At 45.5% G+C, this 25380-nt stretch overlaps 1 protein-coding gene across 4 annotated transcripts in view; it reads left to right on the top strand.

Moving 5' to 3' along the window:
- The window catches only part of LOC126236641 (phospholipid-transporting ATPase IF-like), a 683598-nt gene that overhangs the window by 380794 nt on the left and 277424 nt on the right, over window positions 1-25380 (top strand). Inside the window, exon 1 of one of the 4 annotated variants that reach the window (XM_049946100.1) lies at window positions 12218-12309. The exons of 2 other annotated variants lie outside the window; for them this stretch is intronic. In XM_049946100.1, coding sequence (XP_049802057.1) covers window positions 12307-12309 — 3 coding nt within the window. In that variant the 5' untranslated portion in view covers window positions 12218-12306. Of the gene's footprint in view, window positions 1-12217; window positions 12310-25380 lie in introns of those variants that run through there. One more of the 4 variants, XM_049946099.1, reaches the window with a different exon arrangement.

The raw sequence follows: 25380 nt of genomic DNA on the forward strand, positions 1-25380 counted from the left end.
TAACAAAAAGTGTCTCAGTATGAATGGCACTTGAAACAAAAACTTTCTTTCTGGCATTTAGAATCAGTTAGTTCCCTGAAATGGTACGTAAAACGTCCTTAATAAATTACTTATTTTCTTAATTGTCTCATTAATTTTTGCAGTGATGAAGTTAGCACTGTATTTATGTGGCATCAGAATAGCTTTTCAGTCAACTTTTTACACACAACTAAATCATGTACAAAAATAGATTTTTTGAAATTCTCATGATAAATGAGAGATTTGGCACTTAGAACGTTTGACATTTTCACTCTACATATATATCATCTTCTGTGCCTCTAAACTCGCTAGATCGCAGTGCTATTCAGCATCCGTAGTACTTTATGAGCCGGAACGAAGGAAGGAAGGTTGATTCAACTTTACCGTACCGTCGACGTCGAGGTCTTTACAAATAGAACACAGGGCTGGACAAAGAAGGGTAAGTAAGCTGGCCAGGTTAAAGTGCACTCACAGTGTCGCAGTTTTTACTTAATGTACAGATGTTGGTAATGGTACCATGAATTATGGCAAATCAAGACGACCAATAATGAGTCACATGTTGATAGGCTAGAACCTAAGAGCACAACTTTCATTGCTGCGAGTGAAACAGGTAGTAATATTTACCTAAAACTGCACATTATCATGTCACGAGAAAGTCGGTGACACAGCAGCGTTTCACGAATGCCGAAAAATATATCACGATTTCTCGTATTTATTTTGTTAGTTCTCAGGTATCTGGCTATTAATGTCAAACATATCACCATTGTTGAGGTTTTCGTTGCGATAAATACTACTAATATCAAAAATTATTTTTTAATTCCTGCGACAAACAAAATATAAATTAAATTCATTTAAGAAACGAAAGAAATTAAGAACGACATTAATATTGGCTATCAACATCTGACTCATGACTGGTCGTCTTGATTTCCCGAATTTCATGCCACCCTTAGCAAAATCTGCCCATCACGGAAATTCTGCTGACACCGTAACTGCACCTTTCCCGGTCGACCGTGTCCTCGTTTAATGTACGGTCCCAGCATTCGTGTAACGTCAATTAGGGAAACCAATCAGAAATCCTAAATCCTGATGACCCATCGGCGCTCTAACCCCACTACTGCCGAATATGAGAGCTGCGCCACATCGCTCGGTTTTATGGGAACGCGCACTCGTCATGTCTTCGACATACACGCTGACACGCGATGCTGCTTTGCGAGGAACTACAGGCGACAGCACACTGCAGCATTAGAACCACTGTATCGTTTCTGTACAGAAGGTATCTTTTCACAACGCAACCCTGTCGAATTGGTGCTGCAGGTAGTGATCATAGTATGTATTTGTCTGTTTTGTCTGTACGCTTTTCACTGCGGAATAAGAGACTGTCACCAAATCAGCACCGCGTGGTGTTTATGCTGTTATCTGGTTCAAAATGGTTCAAATGGCTCTGAGCACTATGGGACTCAACTGCTGTGGTCATCAGTCCCCTAGAACTTAGAACTACTTAAACCTAACTAACCTAAGGACATCACACACATCCATGCCCGAGGCAGGATTCGAACCTGCGACCGCAGCAGTCGCACGGTTCCGGACTGCGCGCCTAGAACCGCGAGACCACCGCGGCCGGCATGCTGTTAACTGGAAGGTGATCGATGTAGAAATCTTGGAAAGCACGTCGATGTCTTCTGTGCACAGCATCGGCACAGTATTTCAGCTTCCCTACCGTGTGATCAGGAGAGAATCGTAGCTCGTCCCAGTTCAAAAAGGAGTCCAAGACCATCAATCACAGAAAAGAGTACCATATTTTACCAAGTTCATTGGTTTTCCTGTTACAAAAAAACACAAATAATTTGGTTGTTTTATTGAAAGTTAGTACTTAGCCATTGCGGATACCTCGAATTTGAGTGACAGACATGTTGCAACAGGCATATGAAGCAACACTTCATTTATCTCGGTCGTTAACAGTTGGAAATTAAATTGAAAAGAAAAGAAAGCCGTTCCATTCGAAGCTCGCTCTACGTAATAGCTGCTTGGAACTGTCTTGGTACCGCTATTTCTACTGAATGGTCAGTTTTAATTACAAGAGATCCAAACATCAGATTTTTTTTTTTTTGTTCCGGTGAACCTGCCTATCAGGGACCTAACGCAGAAATCCCGGATATTACAAGTGTTTCAACACCAAAATCACACTGAGGTTCTAAAATATACGATCTGACAGCGGTTTTTATTTTCCAACTTCCTGTAGCGATTGAGTTCCGCCGCCCCGAGTGTGAATAAGCAATTCCAAGGAGCAGTCCGCTTCAATCCGTACCATCCATATTGGCATTATAAATGCGAACGTGTGTTTGTCTGCTGTCATTTTACGACTAATCAGCTAAATCGATTTTGGTGAAAAAGCTACCCATAACAGGTTGAGGCAGGAAACGGAACTTCTTTTTTTTACATTAGTGAACATCAATCATGTTAAAAAATTATTAAATTTGTTGCATGACGTACGCATTGCATAATGTAGCAATAATGTAGCTCCACTTCAATAGCAAGATGCATAGATGCGCACACCTGCCCACGACTGGCCTACACTTGAGGGCTGTTGACGCTATTGCATGTATAACAGTTTACTTACGATCACCCATCATAACTAAGCTACTGATACGCAAGCGCAACCGCAGGTAACAGCTAGTCAAGGAATAGACATCCCTCTCGACTTCCTGTAGCAGTTACTAATAAAAATAAACTCTACACTTTAATTAATTAGAAATAAGTGATGTGACCGCCATAGTATCCTCTCTAAAAGTGAAAGAAAAACGATATACTGATGAGGACAAATAACCCATATATTCTTTCAGAGAAAAATACAGTAGCTGCGCCTCATAATATCTGATTACTATCTGTCTTTAAACGAGAATCAGACAAGATCGAGTTCAGTTATCCTGGCTGGACGCAAATAAAAACACCGTCAGTCAGAAGTGAACACAACACAAAGACTGGCGTGTACTTAGTTTGAATCAAATCTTCTTTTGGTATGACAACAGCATATGTAGACTCTATGCTGCCTGGCTCACTGTTCCTGGCATCCACTGAGTACTCATCCTCCGTGCAGGTACTACTTTCCTTGGAGTGTGCACCTGGGTGAAGACTCGGATGTTTTTAGCATACAACAGATTTCCCAGAAACAATAATAAAAGAATTCCCCCTTTAACTTCGCTGTCGACTATGTTTTAGGCTAGCTGCCCTCCTACATAGGTGCCAAGGTGTTGGGTCGCCACATTAACGCAGCGGTCTTTGCTGATGACAGCCGGTTCATCGCTTGCTTCGACGAAGAGGAGTCTGCAGTCCCTCATTAACAAAGCGGTAGCAGCCCTCGACCAGCTGGGGCTGCGCTGGAACCCGCGAAAGTGTTTCACCCTCGCGCTCGTGGCGTCTGGCCGCGATAAGAAGGTGAAGGCGACACAACCCTGCCGGCACTGGGTGTGGGTGAGACCTTCCGCTACCTGGGAGTGCGGTCCTCTCCTTCGGGCCTGTGCCTCTTCCATCCGAGGCGCCACATCGAAGAGCAACTGAGTGTCATAACACGTGCGCCACTGAAGCCGGAGCAGCGGCTCTACAGACTACGGGACGTACTTCCCCACTTCCCCCCGCCTATACCGTGGCGCCGGCCGGGGTGGCCGAGCGGTTGTAGGCGCTACAGACTGGAACCGCGCGACAGCTACGGTCGCAGGTTCGAATCCTGCCTCGGACATGGATGTGTGTGATGTCCTTAGGTTAGTTAGGTTTAAGTAGTTCTAAGTTCTAGGGGACTTATGACCTCAGGAGTTGAGTCCCATAGCGCTCAGAGCCTTTTTTTTTTTTTTTTTATCGTAGCCTCGCCTTGAGTCGCACCTGGCCCTCAAGGCCACGGACATCTGTGTTAGAGCTGCGGCAAGGAGATGGTTCCACCTCTCAGCGCTCACGCTCCTGTACCCAGGGGGCCTTTGGTATCCCGTCTGCGCACTAGATGGGGCCGACGTCCTCCTGCTTAGCTGGGTGGTAGCGTGCTTGCCTCCCATGCACTGGCCCGGGTTCGATTTCCGGACGTGTCGGAGATTTGCTTCGCTCGTGGACTGGGTCTTGTGTTGTCCTCATCATCATTTCATCTCCATCATCGGCCACAAGTCGCCCAATGTAGCGCCGAATGAAATAAGACTTGCACTTGGCGGCCGAACCCGAATGGGGCATCCAGGCCAACAAAGCCATACGATCATTTCATTTCACGGGGCCGACTTTGAGGCGGAACAGGCTCGTTGCCTTGCTGCAGCTCGGGCCCTATGCCACCTACGCAGGCCTGGGGGAGGTGGTGACTGTGGAGCGGCATCGTAACGTGGGAGGGCCACCTGCTGAAGACGTCTGCACAGCTCGGGAAGATGTGGGCCGCGCGCCTGCATATTACCTTCGACGGGGCTGCCCCGCTGTCGTCGGCTAAGACACCTGGCCAACACCGTTGGATCGAGGACAGCGGTCCCTTCCTGTCCGGCCGCGACTACGTGGTGTGCACCCACACGCGCATCAACACCTTGCCATCGAGAGCTCGTAGGAGTCGCGGCCGTGACAGGAAGAAGAAGTGGCGAGTGAGGTGTAACGCCATCGAGACTGCCAACCACATCGTCCAGGGTTGGGGGCTTAGCAGCAGAGCCCGCGTGCGGCGTCATGACACAGTCGTGAAGTACGTCGCACGCGGGCTGTCTCAGTAGAGGTTTGACCTCTCCGTCGAGCCCCACCTCCGCACACTAGCGGAAGTCCGCAAGCCCGACATCGTGGCGGCGAAGAACGGCATGGAGCACGTCATGGACGCGCAGATCGTCGGCGACCACCTAGACACCGACTGGTCTCATCGGCAGAAAGCAGCAAAATACGACGTCCCGTCGCTCAGGCGCGCGGTCGGCGCTTTCCGGCCGGCAGCTCCAGCATCGAGTTCTCGACGGTGACGCTCAATTGGAAGGGGACATGGAGGCCTTCGCCTGCCCGCTAATTCATCGAGCTAGGCTTCAGCGTGAGAGAACTGGAACCGTGTGGGTCTTCGGACTCTTTGAACGAATGACAGCCCACCGGCCCATGTTCAGGGAAGGCGTGGGCTAGGGAGCTGGTCTTAGACTAGTTTGCCCTGACTCCTGGGGTTCAATACTCTGGAGCAACATCGGCTTCAAATCCACTTGTCGAAATTACTATTGTTTACCTTATTATTTATGTACTTGTTTCTCTTTACAGCTTTATAATTAGATACTAATATGTGAGTGCGTCATGTTGGTGATTACACGAACACCGGTAACCGACGCCCTATGTAAGCTACCACATGGAGGGGGAGGGTGTGGGGCGCACTAGTTTAAGGCATTTACTAATGTATTATTCACTTACTTTGTGAATAAAGCCTGCTGAAATATAACAGATTTCCCAGAAACAATAATAAAAGAATCCCCACTTGTAGCGCTTATACTACCACACAGCAAACGTTTTCAATACATCATCCTAGATTCACAATTCAAGGCCGAATAAAAAGCGCGAATGTAATCGGACTGTTAGATTCTCAGGTGTGGCGTCGGATGGTGTCGTTGAAATACTGTGCATTTCCCCATGCAACGCTTGAAGTGGTTTCAAGCAAACTTAAAGCTCGAACGGAGTACTGGTTTGAACACCACAGTACTTTATTACACGTAGTGCTGGTGAAGGTGGCATGCCGTTGCCTTCCTCCGACTTACTGCCCCTCGCGTTACAGGGGCACATACAGTTCAACCTAAACCCCGACCAATTGCCAGTGGTTGATTAGTGACCGACTGAAATCCGAGGACTGACTGAGGATTTAAATCCGAAAGTTCGGATTTGTTTCCAAGATGAATCTTTCACTCTCCAGCGTAATGCGCGCTGTTTGAAACTTCCTGCCAGATGAAACAATGTGTCAGACGTCAGCTCTGACCCGGAACATCCGATTTCATCGGCAGTGCTCTTACCAGCTGAGCTAGCCAGGCAGCACTCACGACTCGACCTCACAGCTTTACTTCCACCCTACGCCGAGTACTTTTAACGCACTTTTACTTGTTGCTGCCGATTTGTTTGGTGTAGCTACCAACTAACATATTAGATTGTCACCAGTAACACTCCCACGCTCCATCGTTTAAAAAAAATGGTTCAAATGGCTCTGAGCACTATGGGACTTAACATCTGTGGTCATCAGTCCCCTACAACTTAGAGCTACTTAAACCTAACTAACCTAAGGACATCACACACATCCATGCCCGAGGCAGGATTCGAACCTGCGACCGTAGCGGTCACGCGGTTCCATGCTGAAGCGCCTAGAACCGCACAGCCACACCGGCCGGCTCCATCGTTTAAACAGTGGAAGTTCCATGTATAAAACAGCATCAAACGTCTGTAGGATTGGTAGCTGATAGTTAGCAGTAAAGAAATAGTCAAAACTTCATGCTTGATGCTGAAGTTTTGCCGCATGAACGACAAAAATTTAATAAGCCATAAACTGTTTTCCTTTCATTATTTTGTGGGGCTGTAAGCAAGAAAAAGTTTAGAAAAGTCTGAAATCATATTTTACCCTCGCAATATTTTGTATTTTAAAATTTTCGATAAATACTGATTGTTTTTAATGAATTCGTCTACCAGATTCCACAAATTTTTCAATTAAACTTAACCCAAAAATTTAAGTCTTAGTAGTAGATGTCACTTTCCCAGTTAATATTATGTTCAGCATTTTCAAGTTAAGGGCCTTACTTGCACAACTGTATCTCACGGATGCCTCTCAACAATGGCAAGAGCACTGAAACGTGTCTCAGTTATTCAGTGGAAGATACCACGCCAGTATTCAGTGTATTACACGACTTAGACTCTGTTTTCCCGGTGTTCGCTTACCCACATGGCTGATATTTACCGCCTGCCGTATGTCGTTCAACCACGAAAGCTTTCCGATGCGCCTCCACCGAACTGGTATTACTCAAATCCCACTCTGTGGCTGTAGAACACTATGGAAGGTGACATAAAAAAAATGGTTCAAATGGCTCTGAGCACTATGGGACTTAACATCTGAGGTCATCAGTCCCCTAGACGTAGAACTGCTTAAACCTAACTAACCTAAGGAGATCACGCACATCCATGCCCGAGGCAGGATTCGAACCTGCAACCGTAGCGGTCGCGCGGCTCCAGACTGAGCGCCTAGAACCGCTCGGCCACAACGGACGGCGAAGGTAATTTCAATCGCATCTTCTTTGCATGTCCAAAATGGGACTCACACACTCTTCTTTGGACATTTACGTCGTCTGAAAGTAGAGTTTTCTACGAGTGGCACCGTTGTACCTTCTCTGAATAATGCTTCGACCGAGCGAGGTGGCGCAGTGGTTAGACACTGGACTCGCATTCGGGAGGACGACGGTTCAATCCCGCGTCCGGCCATCCTGATTTAGGTTTTCCGTGATTTCCCTAAAATCGCTCCAGGCAAATGCCGGGATGGTTCCTTTCAAAGGGCACGGCCGACTTCCTTCCCCATCCTTCCCTAATCCGATGAGACCGATGACCTCGCTGTCTGGTCTCCTTCCCCAAACCAACCAACCAATAATGCTTCATATACCAAAGAACTTTTCAAATTTATAGAAGCAGCCAATATCTCTTTGTAATAATAACCCAACACGGGGAACTACGTTCATTTTATATTAATATGTATTTTACATGTATCGTTATTTCAGTCTAGGCTCTGAGAGGTTGTATTTCTAGTGCTCCTATTTTTTGTTGTATATATTAATTTTCTATATTAACTTGATACACGACATGTTCAACACATTTGTTGAACGTATACGTGTACTTTTATTTATATTTGTGCCACTACAACCATGTTAATCGTTAGTGTTGTTATATTTGTATTACTATCATGTAACCAATACATTGTTTCCACTACATGTCTATTATTTAACTTTTAGCTGTCTAAATGGCCGTTAGCTGTCAAATCAATCAATAAATGAAATGCCCAGCGGCCGCGTTCTGAACAATCCACAAACGGAGGACCCACTTTCGCTTGTTCCTGTAGCTGTGGACGACATGGCGTAACACATCAGCTACCCGCATTCACTTTTCTGCGCCGCACACAGCCACAGCACGTATAATTGAGCTGTTAGAGGATTACTGATGCAATGCTATTCTACAGTGTAAAATACAGCCACCTACACGTCTGGCAATTGAAGTTACAACGTCGGGAGGGATAGCAAGTAACGAAGCTCTGCTTATTGTGCACGTACGGTGTAGTATGAACATAGTTGACTAAATTTGTAGGTAAAAAGGGTGCAAGTTTCGATTCGTACTGAGCTTGGATGACATACAGGAGCATGCTATTCCTGGCTGCTTCAGCTCTGTGACGGAGCTCATCTGTCGTGGTGGCTGGTGAGTGGAAGCTTGCCAGTCTCTCGTAAACCCATGACATGATGTTTTAAATGGGTGAGAGATCTGGAGAACGTGCTGGCCAGGGCAACAGTCGGGCAACCCCTGCATCCAGATAGCTTAAGACCACAAAGGCAACACACGGTCTTGCGTTATCTTGTTGAATTGTTCCAGCCATGATTTACTCGGCTTGTTACCCAAGTTAACTTTATTGCTACTAAAATGCCTTCACAACAGTGAAAATGCATGCTGAAAGAAAAATATCGGTGTCAGACGCACGAGTGTTCTGAAATAATTCAGTGACGATAAGGAACATTTGTGCTGCACCAGGACTCGAACCCGGATTTCCTGCTTTACGTGAGAGGTCGCCTGAATCTCTTCGGCTATCCGATCACGCTACCCATCCAACCCAGATACCCAACTTGTCAGACAATAGTTCTGCGTGCTCGGATAGCCGAAGCAGTTAAGGTGACCGCTCGCGTAAAGCGGGGAATCCGGATTCGAGTCCCGGTCCGGTACAAATTTTCGCTTGTCGTCACTGAATTATATCAATGGCCTCATGCGGCTGATGTCGTTATTATCTTTCAACGTGCGTGTATGCATCCGCAGAGTCGTGACAGAGTGGTGTCTGTTCTTGGATGGACGAATTTAAAGTTGTTGGATGCTAAACAGCTTGGTCGTCAGAGTCCTTCCACAAGATCGTGCTACTGGTGAATGAGGGGTACTGCCATATAACGGTAGCCACATGCTATCGGGGAAACTTAAACCAAAGCACAGCGTAATGTAACAATCGTCAGATGCAAAAATACTGTGACGTGGTTGCCGTCACTACGGGTTGCGTCGCTGCCCCACTCTTCCATTGCTTTCAGTGAACACATGCACCAAGTGCATATCGGCCAACCCATCACCAGTATACATACCCATACTGCTATGTGTCATCTTACACTGCTGGAAAAACAAAGCCGAGACACAGCCGAGCAATAATGAATGAAAGTTTTAGGACGAGAGTAAAGTAGGCATTACTGTTATCAATAGTAGATACTGCGAGTGAATACAAGTTTGTTTCCAACCAAGACAGTGAATACCGTCGACATTTACATTGTTGGGCTGATATTTTCGTGGTAAGACATAGTAATGTAAAATGCCTAGGCATTTATAAGTTGGGGCAAATGCCCAGGGTAAATGCCTGGACAAATGCCCAAAATTCATAAATGTCCGGGCATTTCATCCGCTGTTCAAATAGTCCCAGACATTTTCTGTGCATTTGAGTGACTTAGCGCACCAACCTTGGAGCTTTATAGTACCTCAGTATCCATGAACCAGGAACGTATATGTCCAGCCCAGTGAACACTGCTGTAGTCAGTTTGGAACACTAGTGTGTCCACTGCATACTCATCACAAAGCTGTAGAAGAAACGGAAACACTTGGCCACTTGAATGTTTAAATAAACATCCTGATTCATCTTCACGGCAACATGAATGAGTGAGACCAAGTATTGCTACGCAGACATCCTCCGTCTAGAATTACACCATTCATTAAACTGCGGCCAGCCAGGGCTCTCGAAGCCTTGAATCATTTGAAAAGAGGCAAAGTAGCTACTTGTTGGACACACTACACGTTTCCAGTCAGCTCACGTCCACTTTTTACTGTACGGCCCATTGAAAACGTACAGCTTCAGTTGCTGCTGCTGCTGCTAGCAACGGCCTTTTGGGAGGTTCCCCGCTCCAAAGGCCCATTACACGCAATTTCTTCACAATGTTGGCTCGCAAAATGGCGGAGATGGTCCTACATTCAGTGACAGCTGCAATTGCTGTCGTGTTTGAAAGTTATTGTCATTGATTAGGTGTTTATACTACCACTGTTTTTACGTCATGTTACGTGCCTGCTAGTGGTACACCATTCCTTGTAGATACTTTGGCCAGTCCGCTTTGAAACACCAAGAAATTGGGCACGATGTACTCAAGGGCTCGCCCAAATATAATATCTAATTTCTGCCACTCTGTCACGTCTCCACGTCGACCCCGCCTTACCTAGCTGATTCCATACAACAGAGTAACGTAAACACACCATTTCACTGCTACGATTTGCGTCAGCGGCGGAGAGACACTTCACCGCCTTGTACCAATTCTATAGCATGTACAGCGTACCAAAGCGACCAATGTGCTGTTTTCTGAGGGTTACTAATGCACTCTTAAGACAAAAAGCGACACACAACAAAGGAATTATCCGACTGGAACGGGATATCGGTAGGTGTGGTGCACATGTGCACACAAACAAATGAATACGGCTTCATAAATATTGGGTGATGTATTCAAGATAAAGATCTGCACAAATTGGCAGAGTAAATAACGCGTTGGTCCACCTCTGAACATTATGCATAGAGATATTCGGCTTGTCACTGATTGATAGAGTTGCTGGATGTTCTCGTGGGGGATATCGTGCCAAATTCTGTCCAATTGGCGCGTTAGATCGTCAAAATCCCAAGCTTGTTGGGGGTTTCTGCCTATAATGCTCCAAACGTTCTCAGCTGGGAAGAGATGCGGTGACCTTTCTGTCCATGGTAGGTTTTGCAAGCACGAAGGCAAGTAGTAGAAACTCTCGCCATGTGCGGGCGAGCATTGTGTTGCCGAAATGTAAGTCGGGGTGGCTTGCCATGAAGGACAAACAAAACGAGGAGTATAATATGCCGACGTAGCACTGTGCTGTAGGGTTACCGCAGATGACAACCAAAGAGGTGAAATGGCAGCCCAGATCCTCACTCCTGGTTGTCAGGCAATGTGGAGGGCGAGGTCAGGTTCCATCGCTCCGCAGTCTCGGACATTAACAGACACGTCTTCGCTGGTCATCGAGGCTCAGTCCGATGTGGAACTCATCGCTGAAGATAATTCTACTCCAGTCAATAAGATTGCAGGCCATATACGTGCCTGGAGACGACTCGGGCAGCGACGGGATACCAACCTGACTGTCACCCGCCTCAAGGCCCGACAACCAGGAGTTATGGTCTGAGGAGCCATGTCTTTTCATAGCAGGATCTCTTTGCTTGTCATTCACGGCAGTCTTGTAGCACAGCCGTACGTCGACGATATTTTAGGCCCCGTTTAGTTGCTCTTCACGCCAAACCGTCCTGGGCCTACATTTCAGCAAGATAATGGCCGCCCGCACACGTCGAGAGTTTCTGTTACTCGTCTTCGTGCTTGCAAGACCCTACCTTGCCCAGCAATGTCGCCCTAATTGAGAACGTTTGGAGCATTATGGGCAGGGCCCTCCAACCAGCTCCGAATTTTAATGATCTCAGGCGACAGTTGGACAGAATTTTGCACAACATTCCTCAGGAGGACATCCAACAACTCAATCAATCAATGCTAAACGAATAATTGCTTGCATAGGGCCCAGTGGTGACCTTATTGACTTCCTGAATTTGTGAGGCTCTTTCTCTCGAATAAAACATCCAATTTTTCTGGAATTATAATCATTTGTTTGTCTTTACATGTACACCGCATCTACCAATATCCTTCCCATGCGGACAATTCCTTCACGATGTGTCGTTTTTTTGTCTCAGAGTGCTTTCTGTTCCGGTGGTGTAATCGGCTTTCCTGAGATTGGCTGAAGGGGGGTTAGACGAGCGGCCTGTCATCTCGTCGGCCCCCCTTGTGCACGACTTGTCAATCGCGGGCTGCAGATAAGGCGGCGGCGCGGGTTAAGCCGGCGCTATCGCGGGTCGCCTGGCAACGGGCCCGCCTTATCACGACACCTGCCCACGCCAGCGCCTGCGGCAGACCTCGCCGCAGGTCTGACAGTGCGCACCAGCTGGTCTTCCGCGTCGCAGCACGCGACACCGACGTCGGCGCTGGCCTGTCGGGCCGTATCTCTCCACGCTAACCCCTACTCCTCCTCATGGTGAGTCGCTAGTCCAGTAGCCAGCCACTGCTGATCCCTATAGTTTGGGAGGTCGATGAAGTAAAGTTGGATCTCATGGTTGACTGTCGGAATCTTGACGGGCCGGTCCAGCCGCTTAATAAACAATAAATTAATGTCGTGTGGCACCACGGTCTGGGGTAGGTCTTTCAATTGGACACCATTCTGGCGATTTGCGTGTCCTTAAAACCAACGGCACCCAGTTTTCCCTGCACAGCCGCCCATCCCAGAATTTGCAGAGCTCAACATTGCTCAAATTCCGTAACATCGTGGCAAGGCCGTTGGCAGGCTCTTGATTAGATACATAGTTTTTCTTCGTGCATGTTGCCATATTTCCTTCGCAAAATGTGAGTGTTCTGTAGTAAGTGCAGATGAAAGTGTTGGTTACTGTGGTGAGTCCATGTGAAGCTTTCGTGACGTGTTTGTGTTGCTGATATCGACGGGAGAGTAGGGAGAGAGGACTACCCATTTCCGACACACAAGCTGCTCTTCTCGGATAACACCAATGGTTTTTCCAATCTCAACATGGGTAACCATCGGTAGAGTCACACGCTTTCATTCCATGTGACACTTTAGACAGGTTTGGAATTTAACCAAGAACATTGGCGTAAAGGGGCAGCATTGCCACAACCTCTCGTCCTCCTGCCAACAAAACAATTACAGTGAAAAATTCATCCACCCCCAGAATACTTATGTCTACGTTCGAATCGACAGCCACTACACATCCACGCTTTATCGATCTCGGCTACGCAGGGGTTGTACGAAATGGACTCAAGCTACATGTAAAATTGGCTTTTCTTCTTTCATCAGCCATTAGATCATTTGGCACATTTTGATATCACTTCTATATATGCAGAATTCATCTTTTGTTCCTTCTGACATGTAGTTTTACTATGCCATATGGAAAATATGCCACATTCTCTTAGGTTGCCTTCCATTGGGTATCCATTGTATGTCTCCTATCAGTTGTTTATATAATCCAAGATATCTCCTTGTAAACTCGAAATATTGTCCTGATACCGTAAATAGACATTTCTGATTATTCCTCTTCCAATCACTTTATGATCATAGCTGTGACGCAGAACTCGCAACAATAATCTAATTTCTTTATGTTAAGTTGGCATTTCTCTTTGACTTGCACATTAATTGAAGCAATTTAGTTAATTTTAATATTACATTAAATTATTACACTATCAAATTAAACTAATGTTATTATAGTAACTATATATATATATATATATATATATATATATATATATATATATATAAGAGTGTTTGTTTGTAATTCATACAAATCTCCAGTTTTATTCCGTCTCTCAGATCTTGAGCCTTGTTGTATACGATGAGTGAGAGAGACCCCTCCAGCTCCTGGAGCCGTGAGCACGTAACTTCAGTGGCAGTATTTTGCATAGTTTCAATGTGCGAATGGATGAAATTACAAAGTTTCGGACGATTCACTTTCCGTGGTAGTATTCTAACCATAAGCAGAAAAACCATAAGCAAAATATTCCTATTTTCTGTAAAACGGACAGCAAAGAAGAAAACGAAACCACACTTTGTTGTGAATACAAATTTTGTTTGGAAATGTATATATAAAAAGACAGAATAATGTGGGATGAGTAACTTTTGTAATGATTTACATGTCCTGCTATCGTAGTTTTAACTGACTGCGAAAAAGAAATTGGAAGCGCACATATTCAAGCAAAACACAGATTTTCTTTCACGCAATCGCTCTTCAAAGAAAACCTGCTGATTGTTGTTTAAAACAATGTACACCGTATATCTGTCTTAATGTTCATCAGGTTGCCGTGTAAAAATTGGGGTAAATCGGTGAAGAACTTTTCGAAATTTTTGTTAACACGTTTCCCCTTTATATATTAAGTATACTCGTATATTTATAGACTGATGAGCAAAAATATTAAGACCACCTGCTTAATAGCTTATTTGTCCGCCTTTGGAACGAGGTACATCACTGATTCTGCGTATCAGGAACCCGACAGCTTGTTGGTAGGTTTGTGAAGGTATGTGGCGTTAGATGTCTACGCACAAGTCATGTAATTCGCGTAAATAACGGGCCGCTGATTTGCATACACAGTAAATGTAAATGTCGTGTGACTAGGGCCTCCCGTTGGATAGACCGTTCGCCGGGTGCAAGTCTTTCGATTTGACGCCACTTCGGCGACTTGCGCGTCGATGGAGATGAAATGATGATGATTAGGACAACACAACACCCAGTCCCTAAGCGGAGAAAACCTCCGACCCAGCCGGGAATCGAACCTGGGCCCTTAGGATTGACATTCTGTCGCGCTGATCACTCAGCTACAGGGGGCGGACTGCGTACACAGTGATGCCGCCCGATAGCGACACAGATGGCTTCCATAGGATTTACATCAGGCGAATTTTGTCGCCGCGACATCAACGTGAGTTCACTACAATGCTCCTCAAACCACTGTAGCACGGTTCTGGCTCCGAGACACGGACAGTTGTTGTGCTGCTGAAAGATGACATACCCGTCGGGGAATACATGAAGCATGAAGGAATGCAGTTGGTTCGCAGCTGACAGCGTGTCTTCGATTACTACCACGGGTCCCATGCAAGCGCAGGAGAATGTCTCCCAAAGCACAGCACTATCTCACCAGCCTGCGTCCGGGGCGCGCAGCCCGTTTCGAGCCGTGGTTCCCCTCGATGACGGCGTTTATGGTGACGATCATCGACCTGGTGTAACAAAAATGTGATTGATCCGAAGAGAGATCCCATACCGTATACAATTTCTCAAATGTTCAACACATTGGCACTCCGAAATATGTCACCTCTACTTCTCTATTTGTTAATGTATGTAATTTATCTGGCGAGAATGGAGCCTTATCGGCATCACTTACATGGGTAAAGCATCCTTCTTGATGCTCTTGTTACAAATGTGGTGTCACCGCCAGACACCACACTTGCTAGGTGGTAGCCTTTAAATCGGCCGCGGTCCGTTAGTATACGTCGGACCCGCGTATCAATTTATCGACGGTCGAATCCCATGGTCCCGTGCCCACTACAGCCGTAGCTGACAATGTCGTTGGGTCAACATGTGAACACATAGGGGTGGTCTGCTGCGAAGCTCCAAGTTCAACAATGTACAGCGATGGGTGTGCACCAGCATTGTGCTTTTGCGGCAGTGATGACACAGATCACCATCTATCCTACTTTGCAGAGCAGACAAGCCTCTGAACCCCACGTCTGTGAAGTCTCGTGGACGTCCAACTATCTAGCACCTAGTGGTTGTTTCACTGTCCTTCTACCGCATTCCTTAGATGCTCACGAAAGTAGCAGGTGTTCGGCCAGCTTCAGCGTTTTCGAAATACTTGTTCACAGGTCCGCGGAATAATAGCCTGACCTTTGTCAAAGTCGCTTATCTCAATGGACTTCCCCATCTGCAGTCAATATCTTCGCTAGGTTGATCCCCCGTCAGTGTCTGCTCCGCCTACATACTTTTGTTTCCGCGTCACGTGCCCGAAAGTCCTCCAGGCGGCATCCAGCATCGTGGTGGGCAGTGGTCATAATCTTCTGGCTTATGGTTCAAAAATGGTTCAAATGGCTCTGAGCACTATGCGACTTAACTTCTGAGGTCATCAGTCGCCTAGAACTTAGAACTAATTAAACCTAACTAACCTAAGGACATCACACACATCCATGCCCGAAGCAGGATTCGAACCTGCGACCGTAGCGGTCGCTCGGTTCCAGACTGTAGCGCCTAGAACCGCACGGCCACTCCGGCCGGCTTCTGGCTTATCAGTGTATATTAAATATATTCAAAATATATAGCTTATGTCTATCCGAATGTTTGTTAGGGAATTGTATAAAAATCTGAAGTAAAAGCTTTTCGAGATTTTTGGTAGCAACGTTAAACAACGACTTGTCTTTGTATAATAGTAGAGCCATATGTGTGGTGACTGTTGTTTCAAACAGAGCGTAATTTAATTATTGCCAATGGTTATTTAAGAATCATACCAGGACATTGCATACGTAAAAGAGACCTGGAGGCACCAGAAGGTTTAAAATGATCGTATAATGCGAAGACACAGATTTAGAAACTATATTTTAAACCGCAAAACATTTGCAGCGCAGGACATGAACTCTAAGGATAATTCATTGGTTACGAACTGCAGCATATAATAGAGGAAATTGCAGAATTTTAGTAAATTAAGAAGATGGAACTGGGATAAACTAAAAGAACCAAAATTTGTTGAAGGTTTTGTAGAAAGCATTAGCGTTTTATATTATATAAACCGATTGTTCTTCTCCAGATGTATCTTGGATTCAGTTTCCAGTTCACTTGTGAATCGATATTCGTGGTGACGTGCGATTTTTGCCATTAACACAGCGAAAGTATGTATTTATTTCAACATTTTTACCAATTTAAAATTGCATACTGCATTGGGAATCGAACTGAGAAACCTGTCTTTCGCGGACGGTGCGCTGCCGGTTGTTATCTACTCGTGCGCCCCACAGACCGACTCACTGAAGGTTCCAATCTGTCACTATCCCCTCTCCATATCTTCTAGACTGCACAGAGACGTTTCTTCTCACACGAAGCTAGCGGAAAGTTGAAGCTCTGTTTCAATCTGTCACGTGTGCAAGCTGAGTGAAATCGGTGTCGCAGTGGGTTCCATTCCCGTACCGTATACAATTTCTCAAATGTTCAACACATTGGCACTCCGAAATATGTCACCTCTACTTCTCTATTTGTTAATGTATGTAATTTATCTGGCGAGAATGGAGCCTTACCGGCATCACTTACATGGGTAAAGCATCCTTCTTGATACTCTTGTTACAAATGTGGTGTCACCGCCAGACACCACACTTGCTAGGTGGTAGCCTTTAAATCGGCCGCGGTCCGTTAGTATACGTCGGACCCGCGTGTCGCCACTGTCAGTGATTGCAGACCGAGCGCCGCCACACGGCAGGTCTAGAGAGACGTCCTAGCATTCGCCCCAGTTGTACAGCCGACTTTGCTAGTAATGGTTCACTGACAAATTACGCTCTCATTTGCCGAGACGATAGTTAGCATAGCCTTCAGCTACGTCATTTGCTACGACCTAGCAAGGCGCCATTATCATTTGTTATTTATCTTGGGATGCATGTACAGTCAGACCTATGTTCACCAATTATGGATTAAAGTTAAGTATTTCACCATCTGCGTCCGTTTTTCTAAGTTCTAATTTCCTTGTCATTTTCCAGACCTCACGCCAGCCTGCGTGAGCTTAAACGCGTGCCTTTCGGCTTCCTCCAAACCCCGTGAATTGGCTCCTGCCAATTCACAACATTGGCGACGAGGATGGGATCAATGTTGTGAATTGGCAGGAGCCAATTCACGGGGTTTGGAGGAAGCCAAAAGGCACGCGTTTAAGCTCACGCAGGCTGGCGTGAGGTCTGGAAAATGGCAAGGAAATTAGAACTTAGAAAAACGGACGCAGATGGTGAAATACTTAACTTTAATCCATAATTGGTGAACATAGGTCTGACTGTACATGCATCCCAAGATAAATAACAAATGATAATGGCGCCTTGCTAGGTCGTAGCAAATGACGTAGCTGAAGGCTATGCTAACTATCGTCTCGGCAAATGAGAGCGTAATTTGTCAGTGAACCATTACTAGCAAAGTCGGCTGTACAACTGGGGCAAGTGCTAGGACGTCTCTCTAGACCTGCCGTGTGGCGGCGCTCGGTCTGCAATCACTGACAGTGGCGACACGCGGGTCCGACGTATACTAGCGGACCGCGGCCGATTTAAAGGCAAGTGTGGTGTCTGGCGGTGACACCACAACAAATACAACGAAAAGTGCGTTTACAGTTATTTAAAAACAATAATAATAATAATATAAAGCATTTACACCAGATAAAAGTAATCTTATACGAAGAGTAGCTACGACAATGATGAAATTAACCGTCGCTGCAGAGTTGATTGATGACAGGTCAGAGAGAGAAAGAGGAGAAGTAAAGGGGAAAGTCAGCAAAGGAGGAGAAATGGAAGGAGAATGAAGACAGAAGAAAAAGTGGAGGGAGAGGAAGGGCAGAGAAAAATAAAAGCGGCGAGAAACATGTGGCTCCTTTTGAGGTCCAAGTTTTGTACACACCCTTATGCCGAACGAAGGCCATAGTTCATGATAGAGGGATTCTTAACGCTGGCACTTATGTACAGCTGGGGATCATCAACACATTGGTGAAAATTAGAAGAGGATAAAACGAAAAAAAGTAATGGGTCTTCAACTGAGTTTTGTAGCATCCGAAGAAACGTGGAAGGTTCTGTACTCGCCGCGTTGTTGTTCAACGACGCTGCCACTTCAGCATTATAATCTATTTTCTGAATTATGCTCCGTTTAGCTGAACATTGTGATGCTATATTTCAGAAATAACTCGAAGATGGTGGAAACAGAATTAGGATATTCCGTTTTGTTTTCCCCTTACTTTTTCATAAATGACGTTAGTTCAATGTCGGCATGATTTCTGCGGAAGAACTAAGTGCAACTCTTTCTTCCATGGTACTTAAAGGAATAACTGGAGAAGTTTAAGTCCATTTTAAACTCTTACGTTGACGGAACATGAAGTGAAAACTCTGCAAGGAAAAAGAGGGAACGCTTCATCTCTCTGGCTATAAAAACGTGAGGTAAGCTGTGTTTCCCCTTCAAAGGGGAATAAAACAAACAAACACCGTCCGAACAGGCCACCAAGGCGCAGCGGTACCGACCGGCCGCCGTGTCATCCTCAGGCCTTAGGCGACACCAGATACGGATACAGAGGGCATCTGGTCAGCATACGGCTCTCCCTGCCCTTGTCAGTTTTCATGAAGGGTCTCGGCTACTTCTCAGTCAAGTAGCTGCTCAATTGTCCTCATAAGAGCTAAGTGCACCCCGGTTGCCAACACCACTTGGAAGATCCGGACGATGATCCATCCGAGTGCGAGCCAAGCCCGACAGCCCCTAACTTCGGTGATCTGATGGGTACTGGTCTTACCGCTGTGGCAAGGCTGCTGGCATAGAAATCGATAAGATAACTTACAATCGGCCAAGAATGTCCCACGTCAGCAAACGTATATTACGAAACTGCGTTCTTCTACAAGAAATCTAATCTCCGCATAAGAAGGTTCAGCTATCTACGTTTAGAAATTCGCGGTCACAAGTGACGTTTACGTTCACCGTCTGAGTCTACGAAAAATGTTCGTGGATTGGGATGGAGGTCGAGGCAGCTACATTTTTTTTGCGTTGTAGAAATATTCTGTTCAGGGGCAACGGTAGCTTGCAGTGGGTAGGATGATGCGCAAAACTTTCACAAAAGTAACTTCCGTGGTGACGTCTTAAGTGTTTTACTGCTGAGAGTTTTTAGGCAGTTGACAAGAGTTCAGTACAGATAACGATACGTAAGTTTCAAGAATGCAGTCAACTGTTTTACCCGTAGCAGCTAAAAGAAACGTCGCAAAAGAACTTTCAGATTTGGAATAATGTTCTGCTAAGCTGGTTATCGAAAGAACGAAATTTTGGATCGTGTATAATGACTCTAAATTCGATTCCGAGAGCATTACCTATGAATGAAGTGGACGAAATTCCCACTGCTGGTAAAAATTGATTGCAAGCACTGCGATTTTCAATTCACTGTAAGGGACTTGTATAAAATAACGGTACATTTCCGGCAAATGTATTCATGATGCCGATTTAGCGATAACGGTATCAGTAATTATGCGCCGTGTCTGAAAATAATGACAAGTTGTCTAACAATCAGGTAAGATATGGCATATCACTGATTTTATCTTCCAATAATTTCTTACCTATAGTTAGACATTCGTAACAGAAAATTAGTAATTGCTGTTAACTGGTTTTGCCCGCATCTCGTGGTCGTGCGGTAGCGTTCTCGCTTCCCACGCCCGGGTTCCCGGGTTCGATTCCCGGCGGGGTCAGGGATTTTCTCTGCCTCGTGATGGGTGGGTGTTGTGTGCTGTCCTTAGGTTAGTTAGGTTTAAGTAGTTCTAAGTTCTAGGGGACTTATGACCACAGCAGTTGAGTCCCATAGTGCTCAGAGCCATTTGTTAACTGGTTTTGTATGTTACTTCCTTCATGTATGGGCCCACAGCCTCTGAATCCGAAAAACATTTCAAATGTGTTCAGCAGACTGTCAAATCCTTTATACCAGACGATCTCTATTGCATCGTGTATTAAATTACTTACATGTTTCGGCTAAGCACTCGTAACACTAAATAGTTTTTAAATACGACACACATATCACTGAAGAAACAGCATTTAGTGTAAAAGCAGTTACAATATGCAAAGCGTAACGATGTCAGAGAAATATTTTATGTTTTTACTGTGCTGGTATTGTTATTACAGGAATCTGAAAATGGTCACCGGTTAAAACTGGCCAGAAATTTAATGTAATACTTGATGCAGTAGAATTCATCCTGTATAAAGAATTTGACAGCCCACGGTGGATAGTTAAAAGGTTTTAGCAATCAGTGGTTCTATGTAGTTCGACCATGAATCAATATATTTGATTTTACATAAAAGTGGTGAACAGACAGAGGGGTAGAGAACATGGGAATTCCCCACCTGGTTTCCGGGACACTCATAAACCAACAACGTGAAACGTAAAGGGCAGTTCACGCATTGATATGTTAAAGACTGGATCTAAATGGAAAGGGGCAAAGTTTAATGGAAAGGGGAGAATCCACTCTGGTTCAGATACTACTAATTTCAGAATAAAGGTAAGCTATTGTTATGACGGTTAACCTTAGATCTACACATATATTTCGATTAGCCGCTGACAGGCAAGAGAGAGCTAGAAATTTTTAGCTGTTGAACAGCCACCTGCCTCCATAACTACTTCCACAAGTTAAGGCGGTGGCATTTGACCCGCAACTATATGGTTTGAATCTTGATGCTGGAAGCATTGCACCACTGCGTTGGTGTCGGTAAGGAAGGAGAGATCTTGATTTCCTACGAAGTATGTAGCCAGAGTTGCGCCGTACAGGTTGTTAAAGACGATTCCAAGTATGCACGTAACAAGATGTGCTATTTGTAATACTTACTAATCTCTTTTTACAGAGAAAAACAGATATTGTTACTATTTCTTTCTAAGGTATTATGGTATTCACAAAGCACTTCCCGACTTTAACCTGGTGTTACAAAACGGTGCGAAATGTGAAATTCCGCTATCTGATACCGGGTGGTTATAAATAAAGTGCAGCTATTCACTGAAGTCCAGTGTGGGCTGTAGTTATCGTATGGCAGCGAAAATTGGCAGATACTCTAATGCATTAATGCGGAACCGATTTACACTGAAAAAAAATTAGTTCCAATTTTGGGTACCAGGTGCAAATCTGGTGCTGTGAACGCAAGAAAGACATACAGAAATGTTTCTATACGTAATAAAATAGGAACGGGACGCTTGCTGAAAAGGTCGAACAAGTGAGAAAGCCAAAATGTTGATTTTATTATTAACCGTTATGACAGCGTGGATGTGACAGTCTCACACAGTGTACAGCGCCAGATTTACACGTGGTGGCCAAAATTAGAACTAATTTTTTTCGAGAGTAAATCTGTTTCTCGTTAAAGCATCAGCATATCTACCAAATTTCGCTTCCATGCAATAATTACAGCCCACACTGGACCTTCATGAGTAAATGCACTTTAATTATAATCTCGCGGTATTACAGTTGGTTTACTAAATATGACGGCGGGTATCAATACTGAAAGCATTAGGAAACTAAAAAATTTGACGTAAAGTCGCTTAAAAGATTGTTAGCGCGTCGGTTAGAAGATGGTTGGAGACGGGTCATTAACTCAGAGTAATCGGTAATCGATGAGGGTTGAGGGTGTGAACTTGTGAAAATAACATCAGGGGAACCCCTAAATCAGGATCAGTGCTGGGGCGGGGGGAGCTGCGGGTTGTAGTCCCGCTCTTCGGAAATGTGCTTTCGTCGTCATAATTACATCAGTGTCCCGCCGCGCTGATGGTCGTTGGCAACCTGTTTAGCTGTTAACCGTGACTCAGCTTGTAATGTGATGGGGCAGGGGTGACAGTGTCAGGTTCATTGCACTGCCGCTTCTTTGAAGTGGACTGTACCGCAAAGTTATCGCTACGTTGTGACTGTTGTGATGTGCTGGTGTAGCGACGATATTGTGGAAGCAGACCGGCCACTATCGCTTTGTGGAAATATTATTCGGTTGGTAAAATCCTCGCCATGTGTAGGGTCGTTCTGAAAATGAAGCAACCGATAGGCATAGAGATGTGCAGTACAAAACAACTATGATGTGGGTCACAATTTCTGTGAGAGATGGCAACAATTAAGGAGTTTAGAGTGTGTGTGGGGGGGGGGGGAGGGGAAGGGGGGGGTTGAACGGCAATAGGCGGGTAGAAAGCTGACACCTTTCTACTGAATTATATGACAATCAATGTTCAAATGCAACTATGTGGTTGCATAGACCTTTTCAGGTCTCAAACATCTGTGACGTTTATATACAGACTGAAGCGACGAATGAAAATTTGTACCAAGGCTGTGGTTCGAACCTGGGTCTCCTGCCCACTAGGCAGATGCGCTAACCACTACACCACCCTGGCACAGTGTCTTTGCACAATTGCCCAACCACCCTAGCATGCCTTCCTCCTCGAGCTTATTCCCATTCACTCCTCAGCCCACTAGGTACTCGGCATAAATTCGAACAGCATTGCAGAGGCTCTCCAACCGTATTGGAATAGCACCTCTGTAATGAACGAATGATTAAAGCACCTGTGTCTGGGTTCAGGTAGGATCCTCCATTTCGTTCGTTGTCTTGGGCTGAAAAGTTGTTTTAACAACTGAGAGGTCACTTATTTAAGTTCGTATTACTTCCACTGAAATAAACTGATAGCAATGGAAATTCTTGTACCAAGGGGCACCAGCTCAAAATTTGTGAAACTTTATCGACACGTTCATTACATTGTTGTGTCTAGACCATACAGCCTAGACACAATGCTGTAGCCGATATGGCACGCAAGGCTAACGCAGACGGGCGTGAAGTCTGGAACATGAGAACTTATAAATGAATAAGAAGAAAAGTACGTAGATGCTTGTTACTTAACTTTTAATTAGTCCTTGGAATACATCTCTCTTGAATATTAGTAAGCTATAGGCACTGATACAAATGGCGCCTTGCTAGGTGGTCGCCATTTAACTTAGCAGAGGGCTATTCTACTGTCTATCTCTCGGCAATTGAGAGCAAGGCTTAGCACGTCCAATCGCTAGCTATGTTGTCCGTACAACTGGGACGAGGTCTCCTCAGTCTCTCGAGACCTGCCATGTGGTGGCGCTAGGTTTGCGATCACACAGTGGCGACACGCGGGTCCGACATGTACTACAGGACCGCGGCCGATTTAAGTTACCACCTAGCAAGTGTGGTGTCTAGCGGTGACACCACATACATAATGAGTATTTCTTGATTAATCATTCATTACATTTGGAACTGATGTCCATCATCAATATCAGTACGAGGTGTAACACCCACAGACTCTTGCATTCGTTGTAACATGGAAGTAAACAGCCTCCGAATGTAATCTTGAGGAATTTCCTGTCATGTCTGAAACACATGCCGTGTCCGTTTTTGAAAATTATTGGCTGGAGGCTGGTATGAAAGTATGTGTTGCATCTTGGACATACTCTGTGCATGAGATACCAGAGGACCAGGCAGTCAAGTGCAGAATCCGGGCATTATACGAGGGGCTTGTGGTGTGAACTGCAGTGTGAGATCTTGAATTATCCTGCTGGAATATGTCATTTGGTTCCCTGGCCAAGAAGACTGTGATGAGAGACAGAGTTTACCATTCTTGCTACATTTTGGCGAGCACCAGACTTCCTCCAACAATTATCATACCAATCTTATTGTGACTACTAGTAGCTCTCCACGCCATGATTCCAGGAGTTGGAGAGGTAGGGTCTCGAGAATCGCTGCTTCCGGTGACCTTTGTCCAGGTCGTCTACGGACAAGAAGTGTAAAACAGACAGCCACAACATAAGCGAGACTCATTGCAGAACGCCACAGAATGCTACTTAATGTCCATGTTGACCGTGGGTCTATACCAAGTAAGCCCTTAGAGATCAAAATAAACATGATTTCCACTCTTTTTATTGCTCATGAAAACCACACATTGCATGTTGTACCACCATACAGCGAGACCTTCAGAGGTGGTGCTCCAGATTGCTGTAGCCACCGGTACCTCTAATACCCAGTAGCACGCCGGCCGCGGTGGACTCGCGGTTCTAGGCGCGCAGTCCGGAACCGTGGGACTGCTACGGTCGCAGGTTCGAATCCTGCCTCGGGCATGGATGTGTGTGATGTCCTTAGGTTAGTTAGGTTTAAGTAGTTCTAAGTTCTAGGGGACTGATAACCACAGCAGTTGAGTCCCATAGTGCTCAGAGCCATTTGAACCATTTTTTTGAACCCAGTAGCACGTCCTCTTGCACTGATGCAAGCCTGTATTCGTCGTGGCATCCTATCCACAAGTTCATCAAGGCATTGTTGGTCCGGATTGTCCCACTCCTCAACGGCTATTCTGCGTAGATCCCTCAGAGTGGTTGGTGAGTCACGTCGTCCATAAACAGCCCTTTTCAATCTATCCCAGGAATGTTCGATAGAGTTCATGTCTGGAAAACATGCTGGCCACTCTAGTCGAGCGATCCTGAAGGAAGTCATTCACGAGATGTGCATGATGCGCACGGGTTCAAAATGGTTCAAATGGCTCTGAGCACTATGGGACTCAACTGCTGAGGTCATTAGTCCCCTAGAACTTAGAACTAGTTAAACCTAACTAACCTAAGGACATCACACACATCCATGCCCGAGGCAGGATTCGAACCTGCGACCGTAGCGGTCTCGCGGTTCCAGACTGCAGCGCCAGAACCGCGCGGCCACTTCGGCCGGCGATGCGCACGGGAATTGTCCATGAAGACGAATGCCTCGCCAATATGCTGCCGATAAGGTTGCACTATCGGTTGGAGAATGGCATTCACGTATCGTTCAGCATTTATGGCCCCACATGATGCCAC

Source organism: Schistocerca nitens, chromosome 2 (assembly GCF_023898315.1).
Source record: "Schistocerca nitens isolate TAMUIC-IGC-003100 chromosome 2, iqSchNite1.1, whole genome shotgun sequence".
Classification (NCBI taxonomy): Eukaryota; Metazoa; Arthropoda; class Insecta; order Orthoptera; family Acrididae; genus Schistocerca; species Schistocerca nitens.